General features: G+C 30.3%; 1 protein-coding gene across 4 annotated transcripts in view; it reads left to right on the top strand.

Annotated features, from left to right (window-relative positions):
- LOC123270360 (calmodulin-binding transcription activator 2) overlaps nt 1-23,924 on the top strand; it is a 115,798-nt gene that overhangs the window by 20,655 nt on the left and 71,219 nt on the right. For all 4 annotated transcript variants that reach the window (XM_044736367.1, XM_044736364.1, XM_044736366.1 and 1 more), the window contains exons 2-3: nt 14,858-15,235; nt 20,897-21,221. In XM_044736367.1, the coding sequence (XP_044592302.1) occupies nt 14,978-15,235; nt 20,897-21,221 (583 nt within the window). In that variant the 5' untranslated portion in view covers nt 14,858-14,977. The remainder of the gene's footprint in view (nt 1-14,857; nt 15,236-20,896; nt 21,222-23,924) is intronic.

Here is a 23,924-nt window from a genome sequence, read left to right as displayed (position 1 = left end):
AAATCTTTTGGAACTTGGGGAACGAGACAAAAAAAAAATCGTTCCAAAACGCGATTAGCCGGGATGTGAATGTGTTGTCGAAAAGAAGTCGTTCAACCGGATGAAGGATGAAACTAGAACCTTGAATCTCTGATGTAAACCAGTACCGAAATCTAAGTGTCCGCAGTGTTCTGAGCAATTCAAAGATGAGACCATGCCCTGGAGGTAGGAGTCACCGTCATCAAGAATTACCAGTCACTGAAATAGCCACGAAGTTGAGGAACTCGTTGAAATCAGAACTTGTAAAAGTCCTGTGTGCCACTATGTGGGCAGGCACCTGAAAAAGTCCTGTGTGCCACTATGTGGGCAGGCACCTGAAAAAGTCCTGTGTGCCACTATGTGGGCAGGCACCTGTAAAAGTCCTGTGTGCCACTATGTGGGCAGGCACCTGAAAAAGTCCTGTGTGCCACTATGTGGGCAGGCACCTGAAAAAGTCCTGTGTGCCATTACGTGGGCAGGCACCTGAAGTTGAATCCGAAGCCGAGTATGAGCAGAACTTGAACCACGACGCATCACCGTAGAATGACCGTGAGGAAGATCCATCCGAGGTCCCGATTGTGAACCAGACTCAGCGATGAGGACACCGAAAGAAGATCCGCGTAAAACCGAGTAAAGACCCCAAGTTTCAAAAGATACCAAATTTAAATTCGAGAGTCTGTTTAGTTACATAGTTTACTAGTACCGAGCCTGTTTATTGACCTGAAAACGTGAAAAGAAAATTATTTTTTGTTTGTAAGCTGAATGACATGGCGTGCGAAAGCCATTTATAGCGTTTTTGTCGTTTTCACCACCATGGAGATGTCAAAGACCAACAAGATGTTTACTGAACTTCAGAAAGGGAGAAGAATGGACCAAAAGAAAAGTGGCAAACCAAGTTCACCACTTTTCTTTCCGAGGAAAGAGGGGTATGACCCAGATTTTACTTTTGTAATTGAGTATTTTAGTTTATTCGTTGTTAATTACTTAAAAATTAATAGAAACAATTATTGTTATTAGTGCGGCGATTATTATTTAATTATTGTATTTATTTAGCTAATAATTTTATGTTATTGTTACCGAAGGTATGATTAAATTAAGAAAATAAGCGTGTGAGAAATTATTACGAAGCCGAGCGAATTAATTGTAAAAGAAATTAAAGACTGGGAAAATTATTCTAAGTTCCGAACAAGATTTAGTATGGGAAAGTGATGAATGGATATAAAATGAAAGAAATGACGATTATTATTTTGTAAGAAATAAATTAGGTAAGCGAAAATTTTATAAGTCCCGAAGACAATTTAGTATGGAAAAATCAACGAATGGATATATAATGAAGGAAATTGCGATTAAAATAATAAAGAATTGTGAATTTGACGAAACGAATGGATAGAGAATGAAGAAAATTGCGATTAAAATAATAAAGACTTGAGTTTCGAAAATAAAACTTAGAATTTGGCGAGACGAATGGATGGAAAATGAAGGAAATTACGATTAAAATAATAAATAATTATTTTTGAATGCTAGTACGAGAACACCGGATAGGTGTCTAAAACGACTCTTCCTTTTCGTTACAAGAGAGTTAGGCAAAAAATGATAAACGCCAAAATTTGGCTCGATAAAGCAAGCAGTTCTTTCTCGGGAGAATTACTCGGGCGAATACTCTTCACCAAGTAATTCCAGAGGATGATACTCTACCTGGAGTCTGACCAAGGCTCAGGTAAGTATCATGAACCGACCGGATGAAAGTGCTTCTCCCCGTGCCGAAGCCTTCAGCTGAGGTACGGTAGGTGATCATAAGCCGTGTAGGTGGGGGCGAAGAGGACACTCTCCATTCGCTCTCGGGGTAGAGGTTTAGGCCCAGGGGTGACGGCTAGTCTCCTGGGGAAGCGGGGAATCAGCTTTGAAGTTTAGTTCGCGATTTTGACGCTCACGGTGAGTGAGAGTATGTGTGAGAAGAGTGTTCTAACATATTGTTTATATTGTTTAATTTGTTTATATTGTTTATATCGTTTATTAACATGATCAGGCCAATAAAGAGGTTTTTCTTTTTTTCTTTGATTGATTTAAAATAAAGTGTTTTGTTTATTATTTTGTTATCGATAATGTAATCCCCGTTTATGACCCTGGACTCCGGCGAGCAAATTTCGAGCCGGGGACAATTAAATAAATTATTTTATTTTTATAATTTTTTTTGGAAAACGTGGACGTTACAGGAGCATAACTTATTTTTATTACTCAGTAATATTTATATTTATATTTGGATATACACGGACGTTAAGTATGCGAGTTGATATATTCTCATTGGGTTGAATCATCGACGACGTCGACATGAGGATTACTCTTGGGAGGACAGAATACATGAATAAATTGGTAGCACATCCTGCACCGAATAACTATGTATCACGTGTCATATTCATACTACTCGCCGTTACACACTCATATCACCACTCCCACGGTCCTTGTATAGATCCACGGCTCCGTCGATGTGTTTATGTACATTAGGGGTGCTGTGTTGAGTAGTACAGACCGAAAGTGTGTTATGAAGTGCCGGAGTATAGGCAAGAGTTAAGAATAAAGTAAGGGGTAGAACGAGAAAACTCAAGAACTATAATATCCTACTTATCCAACTCGCGTGCGACCCGACCGTAAGCGACAAACTCACCCCTTCCAGTCCAGAATCCAGAATGCCTCTTTATTTATCCTCGATACTTAACATTTCGTTGTTCCATTAATAAAGAGCCAATTATAACAATTTTTTATAGCACTATTTACGATCTCATCATATTGTAATTTTCTTTATTTTGATTTAGAATTTTTATTCTGGAATTAAATATTGTGAGCTAAAGATTGTTAATACCAAAAAATTATCAGAAACCTTACTTGTCGGAAAATTAATTATCTATCAATTAGGTCCTCATAAATTTCCTCCTATCTTATTCTATCATTTAACCAGAATTTCAATGCAAAAGTCATTTTTTGGGATATTTAATTAGATTAGGTACTTAGATAAGTTAAAAGTCAAAATCTGGACTATACAGAGTGTCCCAGAAGTAACGGATGCCATTGTAGCATCTGATAAACAAAATAATTCTGAGACGAAAAGTCCTTAGCCATTTTTTAATCAGACGCATAGATAATTAATTATTAATTAAAATAACGTCCTTTTATGCGTTAGAGAGAAAGAGCACTAGTGTCAAGTCAAGTGCGTTCCAACGAAGACGCTTGCACGTGTGAATGTGTAAGTAAATATGTGTGATTACGTTGGCTATAGAAACTAGTTAGTCATACAGTTAGTTGTGTCTTTGTTTGGCACATACTTTACTGTACACTGGGGCTCTCTAACAAATAAAGAGACGTTATTTTTAATTAATAATTAATTATCTATGCGGTTAATTGAAAAATGGCTAAGGACTTTTCGTCTCAGAATTATTTTTTTTATCAGATGCTACAATGGCGTCCGTGACTTTTGGGATACCCTGTATAAGGTAAAGTACCCAGTAGTTAAACAGGTTTCAAAGTAAAACGTATTTGGCCCTACTTTTAATATATAAAGATGTAATTATTAGTTCAAATAAATGATTTTCATGGAAATATTAACAATTTTGAATTGATTGAAGCGTAAAACAACGCAGATAAGTGAATATTTATATTTTGACAACGTTTTTAAGATGGACTATGAAAGGAGTAGTAGTTGAACACTCCGGGAGCAGTAGTTGAACTAATAAAATATGTGGCAATAGGCACACCAAAAATTTTCAACGTTTTATTGAAATATCCAAAGATTTATAACATATTATTAAATAATATTAAAAATAATACTGTGAATATTTAATGTTCATTTAAAAATGAGAAATATTTGTATTTAATTTTTTAATTACATTTTTCATGAATGACAAAGCAAATTTTCAATTATAAATAAAAAAAACTCAATTCAAAACGTTCGATAATTTTTAACTGCACTAATTTTTAGCTGCAAAACTTATTTAATTTGCAGTAAATCTATTAGAGATTAGAGTGCTGTTAAAATTATACGGCCCCAGCTTGTTCAAGTTCTGGGTACCGCTTTGAAAATTTGGAGGTATAGTTGGACGCTAAAATTTAATATGAAAAGTATAGTTTATGTCTTTGCAAAAAATATGTATTATTTAGAAAAGACTTTTTCATTGGGTGGTATAATTTTTTTTACTTAAAATTATGATTTACCGTTTTTTTACTGATTGTTCGATTTACGGTTTAATACCTTTTTCATAAAAAAAAATAGTATCTATCAGCTATTTTCGACATGTCAATTTTTAAGTCAACAAAAATATAATTGGTTTGATTTCACTGATAGAAGGATTTTTTATGTACCTGAAGTTCCGAACGTTCGTGAATCGAAATCGTTTTTCATTCATAATTTCCACGATATTGAAAAGATCACGCCAAATATTTCTGAAAAACGTTCTTTTGGGGTCTCGAAGGTATAAAAAAAATTTGAATCCTCTCCGACTACCGGAACATCCCCTAATGACTACCCTTAACTTTAAAAAATTCATAATTCCGTGACTATTAAAAAGATCACGCCAATTCTCGCTGAGAATTTTTGTTTTGGGGTCCTACAACTATTAAAAAAATTTGAACCCTCTCGGACTTCCGGAACACCCCCTAAAGCCCACCCTTAACTTTAAAAAATTCATTACTCCGTGTCTATTAAAAAGATCACGCCAATTTTTGCTGAAAATCTTTATTTTAGGTATTCAAAGATATAAAAAAAATTGGAACACCTTCCGACTTCCGGAACACCCCCTTATGCCCTTCTAAATACCACCCTTAACGGTAAAAAATTCATCAATTCGCGTCTATTAAAAAGATCACGCCAATTCTCGCTGAGAATTTTTGTTTTGGGGTCCTACAACTATTATTTTGTATTTTTTTGTATTTAAAAAGATTTGTTAATATTTAATAAATGATTTATTAGAGGATAGGTCCTTAACAAATATTTATTAACAGTTAATAAATCATTTATTAGCAGCTATTTTTTTGTGCTAACCAAATATTTATTACTATTTAATAAACGATTTATTAACATATAAAAAATGATTTATTAACATCTATAAAATGATTTATTAATATTTAATAAATCATTTATTAGTATTTACACACTGGATTATTAATATTTAAAAAATTACTCAAAAACGTGTTTTAATGTTTTATTTTAATTGTAAAAATTACAGAGAATTAGATATTTAATGAAGTAAATAAAAAATGAAATTAAAGGATACAAATAATAAAAAGAGAAATTACAATTAGAAGTTTACAAGAGAAGTATTAAAGAAGTTTACAATTAATTTTTTTATTGCAACCATACATTTAAAATCAAAGTAACTACTGTACATTAATCGATTATCGATTATTGATAAAAATTTTTAAAATTAATTGATAACTTTTCAAGATTAGTAAATTTTACAACTTGATCAAACTTTACAACATGTTTAAATCCTTCTGCTTTGATAAATTTTTCGCATGAATCAAGTTGCAATTTTTTCGCTAGAGTAAATAAAATATTTACAACTACGCGTTAAGTACAGCCATCTACCAACACCGAACACCAACAAAATATTTGTTAACTATTAACAAATCTTATTTGGTGGAAATAAATACTTTTTTCAATACATTAAAGCTTCTTGATAGTTATAAAATTTTTGTTCTCATAAACAATAGATTTAGTTAATATTAACGAATATTGTTAATAGTAAAAAAATATTTTTTCCACCCAAAAAAATATCTGAAAAAGATTTTAATAAATTGATTTATTAAATACAAATAAATCCTTCTATCAGTGTTATAATTAAAAAAACTTACAGAAATCAATTACTGTATCATTGAATAATTATAATATGCGCATATTAATATCAATGAGAACAAATGAAAATTTAATAATCCCCTGACGTTTTGAGTTTGCTTTCTTTTCTAATTTTCCCAATTTTTCTGTACACCCTAGAATCTTATGCTATGATTATTTATTCTAAATTATGGAATGTTAAATAAACTGTTATTAATTATTAATAAATGGCCTTTGACCGTTGTCTTGTTAGTAATTTAAGTTACAAAATGTATTTGATATAATCAAAATTATTGTATACTAATGTACAAAATATTTTGTATCTAATAAGTATTTATTTATGATAATGTAAAAATTTATATATTGTATATTAGTTGGAAAATTATGTGACCCCGTTAATGGCCGTTGGCTGTTGGGTCTTTTTTCAAAGAAATAAATAAATAAATATTACTCATAATAAATTTACGGATTTTGTATTATAACAATGCGAAAAGTCTGTTCAAGTACTGGGTACATTACCTTATTAAAGATATGAAAAAATCGTAAGGAACCTTTTTTGTAGGAAATTCTCTCCTTTATAAAAAAGTCCTTATCAAGTTCCCTCTATCTCTTATCATTTAGCGGGAATTTTGATTTTGAAATTAGATTTCAAAGTTTTCTCTAATTATTTTTTATGAACGTCATTTTTTCAAAAATTACTGCCTTGTTTAAATTTTAACCAATTTTTAATTAAGTTATTAAAAAAAAATAAAATACTTAAAATGGATCATTTTTTGTGGGCCAACGGGGTTGACCCCATTTTTGGTGATTATCTTCGGGGTGCTAAGAGGAAAGAACCTATTAAATTTAAGGGCTGTAACCCGTTTAGTTTTTGTGTAAAAAGACGAGGTAAGGGAAGCGTTGAGCTGGTATTCAGTAACTTTGATTGTTCCTAATTCTGTCCGGCGGCAAGTTAAAAAAGGCCGGTAAATTTAAAAAGTTTGTCGGTTGGAAAGTTCGGAGGAACACTTGTAGTTCTTAGTGAGTTTGTAAATTTATTTATAAAAAACGTAACGTGGATAGGAGTAAATGTAGCTGCGAAGCTCTCAAGTCCCTTTATAGTTCCGCTAGATTCTATAAAGGCACTTTAAAGATAAAATCGTGTCTCTGGCAAGGGTCATGTAATTCCCCAGATATTTCCTGGATTGTCGTACCGGCATCAGAGCACATCCTATCCTGCTTTATCAAATTATGTTGGAACTATGCAAAGCTATGAATATTTGATAAATTAAATTACATTTATAATTTATATATGTTTATGCGTCCCTATGTTATTTATCTACATAACTTGTAACTACACAAGTAGTTAAAAAAAATTCACTACTTTTCATCATTTCAATAATAAGGTATTGAATAAAATATTTTATAATAATTTCATTCAGACTCTTTAATTAAAATTTTTTTTTTTTTAATTATTAAGTTAAAATCCAATTTTTTAATGATATAACACTTCAATCTAAATAGTTCTTCAATAATGTATTTTATTGATAGAAAAAAATTAAGCACCATATATAAACTCTGGTAAGATATTTCTGTAAGCGAGAAAGCGTAGCCACGTAGCGATGAAACCAAGAAATTATTAACTTAAAATCTAATTTTTTAATAATAAAATATTTCTATCTAAATAGTTTTTTAATAATGTATTTTATTGATAGAAAAAAAATTAAGGACTATATGTAAACTCTGGTAAGATATTTCTGCAAGCGAGAAGGCGCAGCCACCTATCGGTAAAATCAAGAACTAACTTTTCACAAAAAGGGCTAATTATATAAAGATCGAACTTAAAAAGAGTTACAAAACTAGAAATTCTTGAATTAATACATATATTTTTTTTCAAAATAATTTATTTTATTAAGAGATAAGAAAAATTTTGTCTCCAAGATAGTCATATGATAAAATCGGTTTTTTTAGTGAATTTTAGTATCATTGCAAAGGTATTGACTTGAATTTGTATCTTTTTGAAGTTTCATATCATTCTTACCGATAGTCACTTTATGAAGATAAGTATCTAGGCTGCATTCGAAAATGCTCTATCTCTAGATACATAATGAAGAAATGACCTTATATCTTGTGAATTATTGACATTTTTAAAGATATAAGCTCATCCTGATGTTACACTCATCAAGACCTTTCATTTGAGTACCCACATTAATTTTTCATATATTTATATATATTATATAAATGAATATATGAAAAATATATTAAAATACATGTGGGTACTCAAATAAGAACTCTTGATGAGAGTAACATCGGGATGAGCTTATATTTTTAAAAACGTTAATATTTAAGAATAATAATATTTAGTGACTGCAAGGTTGCTAGTTTAAATTAATTCTTGAATCAATTATATATCTTTATAACCAATTGTTTTTTTTTATCTAATAGACTACGCAAAATGTTCTAAACTAAACACTTGTCGTATAAAAAAAATCTCTACAGCAATAACATCAATCAAAAATGATAATCTATAGTGTTGAGCATGAGTCAATAGTCAATAAATCAATAACATGACACGATAAATGGAAAAGAAATAAAAAACGAAGAATAAAAGAGCTTATTAATATAATACAATCCAAACAAGGAGATAAAAAGATAACATATTGATAAAAGTAAATGTTGCGTGTCAATCAAACTGTCAACGAGGTTATATTCTCGCGGGCAGATTTGAGATGAGTAATCGAGCCGATCTCGTGAGCTGATCGACCGTAAAATGGGAATAGGAATAGTGTTGAAGCCGAGAAGACGAGAAAGACAGAGTAGAATTCATTTACACACATACCTATATATTCACACACATGATGATGGTGATGCTCGCTAGAGTCGGCGTAGGTGTAAAACATTTTAGTTTCCTCGCTTTTTCTCCCGAGTTTTTGCTAGTACCGGCCTTCTCCCTCACTCGTCCAACTAAATACTGTCTACTGTCTACAGTATACTGTATCTGGTGTCTTGTAACACGTCCAACAACCCGTTGCCAATTCGTGAGCAACTACCAGACGCCTTTCAACCGTTTATCCTAATCCCCACGAGCAATCACGTATCTCTTCGCCAAACGTCAATCCTCTTCTAGCAAAAAGTATCTGAACCTAGCATATTTTTTACGCTTCTTCTTTTTATAGCTATCTGCCTCTTTTAATCGTTATCTATCCTGATAGACCCGCTGCCAACAAAATCATTGACCCAGACCTACTGGTTAATATCGTACTATTATTGATGTACTCGTACAAATATACAATTGCTAGACTGCTATCAGTCCAATCCACGAACTTTCATTTGATAGAAATATTGATAATAAAATTTAGCACTTGATGTGTAATCCAATTTCTTTTTAATGGGTTTAAGTTTTAGTTTTTAGTCGCTTCCATTATTAATAATTGTAATGAAAAAACAAGGTCATCAAACAGAAATATTATCAATATAAGTAAAGAATTATTTTTAAAAGAAACTTGTCTTGATTTAAAAGTTCAAAAATTCGCTTTTAGTATGGTCTGAATAATATAAAAAAATTGGCCTAGTTAGTTCTTGGTTTTGCCGCTAGGTAGATATTTCTTCTCGCTTGCGGAAAAATTTTACCAGAGTATATATAAAAGACCGAATTTTCTCTATTCGTCAAAACGGTGTTTATTACTGACTCAATCATTAAGAATTTTGATGTCTTAATTAAAGTAAGTTTTCGAAACTAAAATTGAATCCGCAAATTAAAAAAGTTCTATACAAAAAATCAGATAAATATTGTAGTATTAAGAATTTCTTGTTGTTATAACTCGGTTTAAATAACATTAAGTTAATTGGCACTTTTTATTGGAAGTTAGTTCTTGGTTTTGCCGCTAGGTGGATATTTCTTCTCACTTAGAGAAAAATTTTATCAGAGTATATATAACGAAACGAATTTTTTTCATTTGTCAAAGTGGGGTTGATAAGTGACTTAATCATTAATCATTTTGCTGTATAAATTAAAATAACTTTTCGAAAATAAAATTGAATGTGTAAATCAAAAGAATTCTTTCATAAAATACAATGAATTAGAGAACTATTCTTGTTTCAAGTACTTCTTATTGTTATAACTCGGTTTAAATAATATTAGGTTTATTGGCAGTTTTTATTAAAAATTAGTTCTTGGTTTCGCCGCTAGGTGGATATTTTCTCTCGCTTGTAGAAAAATTTTACGAGAGTATATATAATGGACCAAATTTTCTTCATTCGTCAAAATAGGATTGATAAGTAACTTAATCATTAAGAATTTTGCTTTCTAAATTAAAATAACTTTTCAAAAATAAAATTGAATCTGTAAATTAAAAAATTCTTTTATAAAATACAATAAATTAGAGAAATATTCTTGTTTTAAGAACTTCTTGTTGTCTTAACATGGTTTAGATAACATTAAATTAATTTGCTCTTTTTATTAAAAATTAGTTTTTGGTTTCTCCGCTAGATATCTAAGCTCTCGTACTAGTATAAATATTTCACGAGAGTATATATAAGGAAAAAACTTTCTTTTATCAATTAAACACATATTTCTATCATTTTCTCCTAAAAATTTTCTGTTCTTGTTTCAACAACAAGTTTCTTAACTAAAAATACTATAAAAATTTAAAAGCCAAACACATATTTGAACGTATTCTGAAAAATATTCAAGACTTATTTGTTGATGGACTAGAAAAAAAAGTTGAAAGATTGTTGGTATTTCAATTCTCTGAAAAAAAAATTATCTCATTTGAATTTTTGAAAAGATGTTTCGATTACTTCTCACAAAACATCTGTTTCTTTATTGACAATATTAATATTGTTGATACTGATAAATTGATAACATTATACAGCACTTATCCGTTTACAAGTAATAAAATGAGTATTAAATATAAAATAAGTAACAACTTGATGTTATCCAGAAATTTTCTTGGAGATTAAAATAGTTGTTGAGTTATATAGGTGTGTACGACATTTAAACAAAGAGGCCACAGCTGCGTATGCTTTTCTTATATTCTTAAAACTACAACAACCATTCCACCACTACATCTTAGTCTTGATGTTCGTCTTGATCTTCTGTTTCTCTCCTCTCCACATTTATACTATAACATAACGCAAAACTATGCTATATTGCTCTATACTACACCACCGTTTTGTCTTTTTGCATCGTAAAGTGCCAGTCGCAACGACTTAAGTCTGCCGCACTATTTCTTGGTAGTTGACAACCAACTGTATTTCCACCTTTATTTAATTACCAGCAATAACAAAAGTCACCATTCCATTTAAACATTACAACATCAATAAAATTCTTAATTTAAGTGTTTCAACTTTAATAATTCAATTATCTTTATTCCTGATATTTTTAATTAATCTCCTCGCAATATTTTATTGACAATAACTATCAATCTGCGGACACTAAAAGACTGTCGAGGATTACGAATTGAGAATAAAAGAACTTTAACTTTACAAATGTCACGAAGTTAACTTATAGAACGTCATTAATGTGTGCATAATAAAATAAATAAACAAATTTTATCTAGCTTGAAATTGAAATCTATTTATAACAACTCCGAAAAGTTATCGTAAGAAATGAAGTATCTTAAAAAAGCATGTGAAACCTTCAAAAGGCAAATTCAGGTCGACCTTTTTATATTAAATTTAACTAAAAAACTAATTTTATCATATAAATATACCGGAGAAAAGTTTTTCTTCCTTTTTCAATTTTATAGATTACTTTTTGTTATGTACAAACTTAGTGAGATTTTCTGCGTTCGTGTTTTAGAACACACTCTCTGCTCGTTGCATCAACCTCTTTCAAGCCTTAAATTCCATCCACTTAGTTTTTTTATTATTATTTATTTATTTCCCAAAAATACATCTATAGTTTTACACATAATTCCTATAAAGACAAATGGTTGTCTGTACATATAAGGTAGGAAAAAAGAGATAGGCCTTCTCTCATCAGCCTTCTAAGGAAAAATTACAATTAAATTTTGATAAATTTCATATTTGGTTTAAGTATTTCAACCCTTATTTTATTTTGTATTTAGTAACTAAGATTGTGTTATTTTAGAAACTTAATTGATTCTGTGTATTTGCTAACCATTTTTTCATTTTAGCCTTGTTCGTTTTATTAATTTCCGCCAATTCTTTATATTTAGTTGGCAAAAGATTAAAATATTTTATTGCATTGTAGTATGGACTTTTACAATATCTAGTTTTATTTATTTTACATATTTTATCTTTTTGTGTCTAGATCTTCCATCATAATCACTGTAAAATTTTTTATATGCATCATAGTAGTAAAATAAACTATTTAAGATAAAAGTTTGTTTCATATTTAGTGGTGTGTTAAGTTCCAATCTAAGTTTTCTGATTATTCTTTTCTGCATAGAGTTTTATAGTTAAATAGCGTTGTGTTTTTGTTAAGAAATTTTATTTTATTAATTCAATTTTAATTTCCTCAACTATCAAATTTATAAAAAATTTTTTTGATATTTTCTGTGATAAATAATAAAAATAATTGAATTTTCTGCTAACTTTTATGATTAGTTACTAAAATTTGTGATTTTCTCTCTTAAAATTCGATTCTAGAAGTTCAGAAACTAGGCCCATAACCTGATAAAATAAAAAAATAATAAAATTATCGATAGTTCTATTAAATTTTTTTGTAGCGATCATCAGAATTATCTTAATCTCAGTCTGGATCCTTTTTTTGGTATTTCATTCTGTTAAATTTGACGATAATAAATTTATAATCTGGACTTAAGTGAAGCGATCCCGGCAAAGTCGTTACAATAGTAATATTTCCCTCAAACTCTATTTAATGCCTGAAAAGATTCAAGATATCTTTTGAAGGTATGCCTCTGGTGGAGTTTTAAATACGTCAGGTAAAAGAAGTAGAATCGGCAGGGTGGGGTGCGGAAATAAATAAAAAAGTTTAAAACTGACGAGAGGATTTTTTTAGATCAAGCACAAGTCATAGAACTTGAAAAGCACGGATTTTTCTTACTCATTGAAACGTGTCAGTGGCGAATGAGAAATCTCGTTAAAGCTCACCACGAGCTTCACGAGGTATCATGATCTCCTAAGCTTGAAATTGGATCGATGTCAGTATATTTCCTCAATCCTCAATCCTCAGTTAGTGCTGCCGGTGGTTACTCACCAGAAAACTTTTTAAAACTCGTTTACTGATGAGGTCATGTCATCATTTTATTTCCGAGTTGAGAGTATTGAGGATTCGATGTGGAAAGGGAATCCGGAAGATCCAAAATAAACAAACTAAAACTAAATTACTCCCGAGTGTCTATAACAATGCCTTAATTGCATCAAAATTGTGTCGGAATAGATTTTTGGGGTTGTAGTTACTGGATCATTCAATTTATCAGCTGGCGGTTGTTGATTAAAAGACTCTGCAACTTTTAATTACGAGGTTTTGTGATCCGATCAGTTCTAACAAAAGACTTTGTCTATCTAAGTTGTTCGTTATCAATTTTTGAGTCAAATATTAGAGATACGAAAAGATCATAAGAGAACTTTATTATAGAAAATTCAATTTTTTACCAAAAAGGTTCTTATCAATTTCCCTCTATTACTTATCATTTAGCCAAAATTTCAGAGCGGAATTTGATGCTAAGAATATTTGATAAAACTGAGGTAAAGTACCCAGTACTTGAACACTTATAAAAATGGGACCAGTACTTGAACAGACTTTTCGAGTTGTTGTAATACAAAATCCGTATATTTATTATGATTAATATGAGCATTTTATAATTATTCAATGATACAGTAATTGATTTCTGTAAGTTTTTTCAATTATCAATCAAAACAATTATATTTTTGTTAATTTAAAAGTTGACACGTCGAGAATAGCCGATAGATGCTATTTTTTTCATGAAAAAGGTACTGAACCGTAAACCGAACAATCATTAAAAAAAAAAAACGGTACATCATCATTTTAAGTAAAAAAAATTGTACCACCCAATGAAAAAGTCTTTTCTAAATAATACATATTTTTTGCAAAGACATAAACTATACTTTTTATATTAAATTTTAGTGTCTAACTATACCTCCAAATTTTCAACGCGGTACCCAGAACTTGAACATGCTGAGGCCGTATAATTTTAACAGCACTCTAACCTCTAATAGGTTTATAGACTAGTGATCAGCATTGTGATTTGTATTAATAATTACTGCAAATTAAATAAGTTTTGTAGCTAAAAATTAGTGTAATTAAAAATTATTGAACGTTTTAAATTGAGTTTTTTTGATTTATAATGTAAAATTTTCTTTGTCATTCATGAAAAATGTAATTAAAAAATTAAATACAAATATTTCTCATTTTTAAATGAACATATTAGACATTCATAGTATTATTTTGAATATTAATCAATAATATGTTATTATTTTTTTGATATTTCAATAAAACGTTGAAAATTTTTGGTGTGCCTATTGCCATATATTTTATTAGTTCAACTACTGATCCCGGAGTGTTCAACTACTGCAGCTTGTCAGAATTGATTGTTCAACTACTACTCCTTTCATAGTCTATCTTAAAAACGTTGTCAAAATATAAATATTCAATTATCTGCGTTATTTTGCGCTTCAATCCAAAATTGTTTATATTTTCATGAAATTCACTAATTTGAACTAATAATTACATCTTTATATATTAAAAGTAGGGTTAAATACGTTTTAATTTGAAATCTGTTCAACTATTGGGTACTTTACGTACTTAGATAATTTTTAAGTTAAAATCTGGGCTAAATAATAGAGATACAAAAAAATTACAAGCAACCTTTTTTTAGGACATTAAATTCTCTACACAAATAGTCTTTATCAATTTTCCTGTATCTCTCACTCCAGCCAGAATTTGAGTTGAATCCAAATTAGATTTTTACAGCCCCAATTAGCCATTACTTCCCAAAAGCGTGGTGTAAATCTAAGTACTTTTCCTCAGAATTTACTTCTGTTTTTCTTCTGGATTGTTAAGTTTATTATGTTATTTTATCGTTACAGATGGCGCAGGTGGTGATTGAAAGGAATTAAGGACCGTCTTGGAGTGCTAGATAATCAGTGCGTGACCAGAGGTCATCGCAGAAAGAAGGAGGAAAAGGACATATAACAATACAGAAGGATATGAGGCAAGTGGTGGTACTTGAGCCGGCTGGCAGCGTTCTGGTCATAAGGCAAACATCATTGGGTCCAAGCGCCGTGACGAGTGTTACGACAACAACCAACAATACTTCTATTGGCGGTTGTGTTACCACTGGCAACCATCACCATCACAATGCCCATGACAGCCACCACACAGTTCTCTCCAACAATGTCACCAATGACCACAACCAGAATCGCATCGTCGTTGTGAGGTCATCTTCAACTTCCTGTATGACCACTGTAAGTTACCCATTCTGTTTTATGGCTAGTCTAATGTTCCGGGTAATTCTCTCGTCGATTATTATCAGGAAATGATACACCTAGACTCTCTACTGGTTACAGAAATAAGTGTCCATATCTGATCATTGATCATTACAGAGGTTATACATACTTAGGCCGAAAAATTGAGCTAGATCCTAAAATTCTAAAAGCTAAATACCAAAGATATGAAAAAATTACAAGAGATCTTATTTGTAGGATATTTAATTATTTATCAAAAAGTTCCTTATCAACTTCTCCCTATCTCTTATCATTTAGCTGAAATTTCAATGCAGAATTCGATTTTCAGAATATTTTATGATTATTAATGGAGATAAGTTTAATTACTTTAAAAATTAATTATTAATTAACTAATAATCACAGAAATGGAGCAATTACAGATTCTTATAGAGCATTTGAAGAGCAATTGTTTGGTACATAGTTAATTAAAAAAAAAACGACTTTCCGCGCTAACTTTTTTCCGGTTAAGTTTAAAGACAAAATTTTGAGCGAAATATTAAAGATATAAGGAGCATTCCATGCGAAATAGGAAAATGACTAAAATTTAAAAATTTCTCTAATTCATTCTAATTTACTCCTAATTTATTATTAAAAATCTATATTTTACTAATTTGCAAAGAAAATTTTTTATAATCAATAAGAAAATCAATTTTTCTCTCCTAGTAACTTTTCAGCCATACTAACTTGTATCCGGGTCAAATGTTGTTTTAATAGTTTTAAGAACAAATTCATTTTATGTTTGTTATTAACTAACATATTTATTATTATAGTTTCAAGAACAAATTTTTTTATGTTCGTTATTAATTAACACCTAAGTTTATCAAGATCGTGTTGTCCGCATGCTAAATCCTTTATTTGTGTTTTTTAATTAGTTTTTTTTCATTATCCTAAATAATTTATAGTTAAGTATATAAACAATAATGTTTCTAAGGTTGAAATAATATAAAAGTCTTTTTAATAAATAACTTGATGTAGACATTGTGTACTTGTCCCACCAGCCACAATAAAAAAAATTTTTTTAATTGTTTCTACGTAGGTAACCAGTCTAATTCTTCATAATATTGAATGTTTGTAGGATAAATTTTGTACTGAGAGGAAAGTATTTTTTAAAAGTTTAGTTGTCGAACTGAAATTCGACTTCAAGTATATTGTGGTAAGAGAGAAGGATTTTTCAACAAAGGGATGTTGTTAATTAGTTATTCTTCTATATTATAAGATAAATTTTACTATAGTATAAGTTTCAGTCACATAATTATAGCTTATAATTGATGAAATTCCAGAGTCAAATGTCCTGCCGGTCATTATGGAATGTCCTATAAAAAAGTTATTAGAGACTTATTTTGTGGGTAATTTAATTTTCTATCAAAAAGGTCCTTATCGATTTCGCTCTATTTTTTATCATTTAGCCAAAATTTCAAGTTTGAATTTTATTTTAATCGTGTCGAATTAGACCACGTGTTTAGGACATATAAAATCAAAATTCTGGCCTAAATATTGCAGAAAAAAAAATCATGATACCTTTTTTGTAGGAAATTTTATCAAATTCATTTTTTAAAAATTTAATTTAGACAGAATAAAATTTTTGCCCCATCATTTTAAGCAAAGAATGTAAGATTAGATTTTTAAAGTTGACAGCACACCATTTTGTCTTCTTTTTGGTCAATAATAACAACACAAGCGACAAGAAACCCCTTGTGTTCTCTGTATCATGAATGCCAGGGTTACATTTTATTATTCATGTTTTGGGGTCTGTGTGGTCTTACAGACACTTGGGTTCCACGTTAGAATTATTTTTTAAATATTTTTTTTACGTAAGTACTTTCTTTTTGTTTTTGGACTCTCTTCTTTTATTTTCTTTTGTTTTTCAGCCCGGTAAAAAAATGTAAACGCCAGTTTTGATGCATAAATGAATTGTAAAGTAGTTAATTAAATAAAAAAAATTGGGGAACTGGTGGGAAGTCGCGTGTAACCTGAGGATAGAAATTGTGATAGAAATTTTACTTAGTTGTTTTATTACTGCATACACTCGTCGGTTATTATTCAAATTTTATTTCATTATCATTATTATTGTTATTATTTTAACTTTTACTATGATTATTATTATTACTATTATCACTGTCATTATTACTTATTATTATCACAATTACGGCAAATGTATGAGATATTTACGGCAACCATTTTTATATGGAAATTATTATTTAGCTCGCGTGTGCTTGTACTTTAATTTTTATTTCATATTAACTATCGTCTATTTGCATATCAAACTTTTTGACCCTTTTATGCTATTATAGTTGTTTCACCACTAAATCTTTCTTTTAATCTTTAAAGTTGTAATTCTTCAAAAATGTTTTATTAGAAATTGTTCAATTTCGCCAAAAAAATATTGCAAATGATCAAATCTAATAATTCTAAGCTAACTACTCAATATACAAAAAAATCACAAGATACCTTTTTTGTAAGAAATTTAATGTCCTACGAAAAAAGTCTTTCTCCTATTTCTTATCATTTAGCTAGAATATTAAAGCGAAATCCGAATTTCCGAATATTAAATTAGATTACGTACTTGGATAAGGGGCGTTTCATAGCGACTGGTGGGACATTTGACTCTGGAATTCCATCAATTATAAGCTATAATTATGTGACTGAAACTTATACTATAGTAAAATTTATCTTATAATATAGAAGAATAACTAATTAACAACATCCTTTTGTCAAAAACCTCGAATACTTTTTACGTTTCCCGTAATTATTATTTGACTGAGTGCGACTGGTGGGACATTGAAAAATCCTTCTCTCTTACCAAGGTATAAAAGTCGAATTTCAGTTCGACCACTGAACTTTTAAAAAATACTTCCCTCTCAATACAAAATTTATCCTACAAACATTCAATATTATGAAGAATTAGACTGATTACCTACGTAGAAACAATTAAAAAAATTTTTTTTATTGTGACTGGTGGGACAAGTACAAAATGTGTGCATGAAGTTGTTTATTAAAAAGACTTTTATATTATTTCAACCTTAGAAACATTATTGTTTACATGGGGTATTTCATGCCAAATCATGAAAAAAAAAATTGTCAAATTTTCTGAAATAATGAAGATTTTTTTTTTTCAATTAATTAAAAAAAAAATCGGCCCTGCCCGGGATGAGCGGGAATAGTTGTCAAATTGATGCAGTTTTTTTTGAGAAAAAAAAAATAAAAAAAAAAAAGAGGCCAACTTTGAAAAAATAACGGTTTTGTTAAAAAAAACCGATTATTTTATAGAATTGATCATATTTAATTTTTTTTGTGTATTTTTTCAAAAAGTTCATTCAAAAACAAAAATTAAAAAAAAAAATTAGAAAAACGGTAGACCCTGTAGGCCATCCGTGCAACTTCCTGCTAATTCCATACCTAGGTGCATAATACTGCACTAATGACGTTTTTGAGCTCATCGAGCTCAAAAATACAATTTGTGTGTTATTTTGAGCTCTTCGAGCTCAAAAGTCTGATAGAAGTATCATAGAACAATATTTTTTAAATTTTCAAACCGCACTAACTTTTAAATGAATCCACCGATTTTCACGCGGTTGACAGTATTTGACGCAATTTTTTTAGTTTTATGAAGAATCTTCAAGTTTGAATTGATAAAACTAGGAAATTTGGAGTAATTCCAAAAAAACACTTTTTTTGGTTTTCTTTCGTTCATGATATTTCTTGAACGAATTGACCAATTTTGACCGGCTTGACGGTGATCGACGTAATTTTTTCATGCTAATAGCTGATTAGTTTTTGAAATCGATCAGTGCAGCCGTTTAAAAGTTATTCCAAAAAATTTCGGAGTTAATTTAAAAAAACACTTGTTTCCAAATATTTTATCGAGGATATCTCTCGAACCAATCAACCGATTTCCACGTTTTTGGCGGTGATCGACGCGGTTTTTTGAGCTCTGAAATTATTCTACATCATCAAAAACGATCCGAGAAGAAATGACGAAGTTATGTCAAAAAAACACTTTTTTCGGTTTTCTTTCGTTCACGATATCTCTCAAACGAATCAACCGATTTTGACCGGATTAGCGACGATCTACGTGGTTTTTCAAGCTTAAAAGCGGATTAGTTTTTGAAGTTGATCGATAGAGCCGTTTAAAAGATATCCAAAAAAAACCACTTTCAAAAATGATTTTTTTCTTTTTTTTTTTGAGATTTTTCAAAATTTCTCAAAATATATCGGTCCGAATCGGTTAAAATTCACAGGAAATCTAAGTTTTAGGGAACTCTTTAGAACGCCGTTTGATACGTTCCGATCGGTTCAGTCGTTCAAAAGTTATAAGCGAGTCACATAGTCACACACACAAACACACACACACACACACACACACACACACACACACACACACACACACACACACACACACACACACATACAGACATAGTGACAACCTCGCGGGGATAGTCAGGGAAGCTTTCTGTGATTTTCAAACGTCGAAATCTGATGAAAACTCGATTTTTGCAAAACGGGGTGAAAACAATAACTTCCCGATTTTTGAAAATCTTTGATTTTCTTAGCGGGAAGTTAAAAAAAGGTACTCAAAGGTCAATGTCTAAAAAAGTTATGGCTATTTGAAAATAAAAAAGCCACTTTTTTGGGAAATTCAAAACTTTTTTTGGGTTGGACAAAAAAATTCGAAAAAATTCTCAAAAATGTTTTTCAAAGGGTAGAAAAGAATGATGAAGTTTCAGCTAAATCTAAAGGGGTTGAGTTCAAAAGTGGTCGATTTGGAATGGAATACCCCATATATTTAACTATAAATTATTTAGGATAATTAAAAAAAAACTAATTAAAAAACACAAATAAAAGATTTAGCATGCTGACAACACGATCTTGATAAACTTAGGTGTTAATTATTAACGAACATAAAAAAATTTGTTCTTCAAACTATAATAATAAATATGTTAGTTAATAGCAAACATAAAATGAATTTTTTCTTAAAACTATTAAAACAACATTTGACCCGGATACAAATTAGTACGACTGAAAAGTTACTAGGAGAGAAAAATCGATTTCCTTATTGATTAAAAAAAAATTTCTTTACAAATTAGTAAAATATAAACTTTTAATAATAAATTAGGAGTAAATTAGAATGAATTAGATAAATTTTAAAATTTTAGTCATTTTCCCATTTCACATGGATTGCCCCATAAGTTTAAAGTAAAAATCTGGGCTAAATACCCAAGATACAAAGAAATCATAATATACCTTTTTTGCGAGGAATTTAATTTCCTACAAAGAAGATCCTTACCATTTTCCCTGTATCTCCTATCATTGAACCAGAACTGAAGTGCAAAATTTTTTATTAATCGCATTTTTAATTCATACCATGATATCACAAAATTTGAAAGAAAATAAGAATAAATAATTTACAAAATTTTTGGTAGATGTGAGTATCAATTCAGTACCTTAAATAATAAAATGATGAAAGAGTAGAAAGGGTAGTAGTTCAATGAGAATCTCTGAGGATCGATGAAGCGTAAACAAAGATACACTTTACACAGAGTTGATTGAGGAGTAAATGAAACGGAGTGAAGCAATTCTATGAATAATAAAAGCTAAAAAGCCAATTTGAACTTTTCTGTTTAGGGCGAGAATGGGATCCTGGTGAATGGGAATCTGAACAACAATGGAAACATCGTACTGAACGGTAACAGTGTAATAAACGCGAGTAAATCATCGGATATTGGATCAAATGTTAAGTCTTGCGATCGCGGTGATCATCGAAAAGTAAAAGATACGGTTGTTGGTGGTAATGCCGATGTCACTACGGGAAATCGACAAAAATCAACGAAAGAGATAACTATCCATGAGCAGCAACAGCAAAAGTCACAGTCTCAACAGCAGACCCACCAACCGGGAACTGGAGGCGGAGGTGCTGACGGGAAAACCGATGGCGCGGATACCATTTCCGGTGAGTGCCTCTCAATATTCCGTTTTCCATGCGATAAAAGTCATCCATAAAAGTCGTCAACACACTCACATACACACGCAGACCTTCGCAAAAATTCACCCTGGTACATCACTAGTTCAATTGTCAGACTTATAATGTGACAGATACACACACCTTTTTATTATTAGATTCCATTTCAATAACCATAACATTTCATCACTCTAAGTAGTTTCGTTAACATTTCAATACCTTCTCATTACATGTCGCTTCTCTTATGTCATTTAAAGAAGGTTGAAGAAAGAAAAATTCAATTCTTAACTTTTAAAAATTTTTTGCGAAACCTAAAAATTTTTTATTCAACCCGATTTTTGTCCAGGTTGCTTAAAAAATTATAAACTCACATAATTTTATAGTTGGACCAAAAAAATAAATCCTTTGAATTTTTTTTTGCTACATTAATATATCCTGCTACATTGATATACTCTGGTAAGATTTTTGTGGAAGAGAGAGCCATAAGCAATCTAGCGGTGAAACCAAGAACTAACCTTTAAGAAATCTTACTCAACATAAAATTATCCATTTCTCTTTTGAAAATAAATTATGTTTCTTTATTGAAATAAAAGTAAATGGTTTTTGATGATTAAGGTAGTTTGGGTGCCAAATGACTTCAACCTGACCCCATATTTTTTTATACTCATTTGAAAGATTATCATTTAATACATCTATAGAAAAAAAATCAGATTTTTTTACCACACCGTTTAAGAGATATAATTAATTAAAGTTTTGCAAAAATACACGATCTCTTATAAGTGTCCTTGTTCAATAACTCCGGAAATGGAGAATTTATTAAAAATCGGCCAACTTGACACCATAAAAAAAAACTTTTCAATAGATAGAACAATGTGTCATACATATTCTATCAAAATTTGATAACGATTTACTACATAGTTTTAATTTAATTAATTTTTTAATATCAAAAATTGGTTTCTATCTTTGTTGTTTGTCGGAGACATTACTCCCCCATTTTTATCAGGGGAAAAATGGCGACTTCTCGGAGCGAAGCAAATTTGAAATTAAAATATAGTCATAAAGATTTTTTGCATTAAAATAAATTGTTATTAAATATACATTAAAATTTCACGTAAATTATAGCAGATTTAACATATTGAAGTGATATTTGCAAATTTAAACAATAAATGAACACCGTGAGCAACTGTTTTAAGTACCGACCTTACATAACCTATAACAGTTGTTATTATTTTGTGACAGCCCAGTACCTGTCAGTTGATATTTTAATAGTTATATTATTATAATTATTTAACCATAATTATAAATTGAATTTATTCAGCTAAATTATAATTAGAAATAATTTTATATTTTATGCTATTTTTTGAGTGATCACTTGCAAAAAAGAAAAAAAAATATCTATTAATTTGACCTCGGATTGCGACGATTAAACTACTTTAAATGGAATTTTAAGCGACCCCTAAAAACTTTTATCGAGGGCTTTGAAAACCTTAAAAAATTAACATATTTTAATAATCGACTTAAAGAAATACAAATAGTCGATTTTTTGGGCCAAACTAACTTATATACTCTGGTAAGATTTTTCTAAAAGCGAGAACTGTGGGCCACCTGGCGGTGAAACCAAAAACTAAGTTATAATGTCATGTTAGAGTATAAAATACTCTCAAATTTCTTATCTAAGAGGTAAATTATGATTGTTAATTAAATGACCGAAACAAAATTAAGAAACTTTTGAAAAATAAGTTTTTTTTTGGGGTTAAAATAGAAACCATACATGGACATATCAGAGAATTTCTCACAAAATGTCAAACACCAGGAATAAAAGCAATAAAATCAGCTCCTTTGATGTTGATGTTAATGTTGAAAGACGTCAATTAAAAAGTTGTAGCGAGCGTTCCCGGATTAAGTTACCACCGAGGTAGTAGCTGGTTGCCAGGAACATGAAACACCAGCTAGAAAAATGCGGTCCCAGATAATATCTGAGTTCAGAACACGTGGTTTATGTGGTTTTACTCACGCAGACACTTTTATTTATGTCGAAAAAAGCATTTGCACCTGGTGCTCTGCCACACTCACCAGCATTGTTACGTAAAAAATGTCGCTTAAGGGTGTGAGCAAAAGTCGATTGAGGTAAACCTCTCACTGGATACACAACCGACACAAATACCTTCTTCCGTGCTGGTGGTTACCGGATGCTCTACGTTTACGTTTTTTGACTCTAAAAAAGCTCCAAGAAAGGGAGGTGTGTTTTCCATGACATATCGTGCTCTGGAGTCAGAATTTATGTGCGATTCTTGAACTAGAAGGAGGAACGGAGAAAAGAAATCCTGCAGGAGCGTCAAACTTCAGTAATCATTGAAAGTGTCGTGGAAATCTGTGTGAAGATGCTTTTCGGGCTTGAAGATATCATACGGAAGAAAATATCTGTCAGAAATTTTTTGATATGATCGGAGATGTCCATAGATCATTTTTTGATCAATAGTTTTAGAAGCATCTTATAGATGGCGTATGATCACTAAATCTTTTCTTTTGAAGAGAGTTAACTTCAAGGTGTCAAGTTCTAAATTTATAATCAAATTTTTGCCTTTTTTCAAGCGGCTAATCATAATATAATTATTGTGCATGTTAAAGCAGATGTCGAATCTTAAGAAGACTTAATTAATAATTAGAATGAATTAATTACATCTATTTGGGTGA

The sequence above is a fragment of the Cotesia glomerata genome, linkage group LG8, assembly GCF_020080835.1.
Source record: "Cotesia glomerata isolate CgM1 linkage group LG8, MPM_Cglom_v2.3, whole genome shotgun sequence".
Lineage (NCBI taxonomy): Eukaryota > Metazoa > Arthropoda > Insecta > Hymenoptera > Braconidae > Cotesia > Cotesia glomerata.
This window is presented reverse-complemented; position numbering and strand designations above follow the sequence as displayed.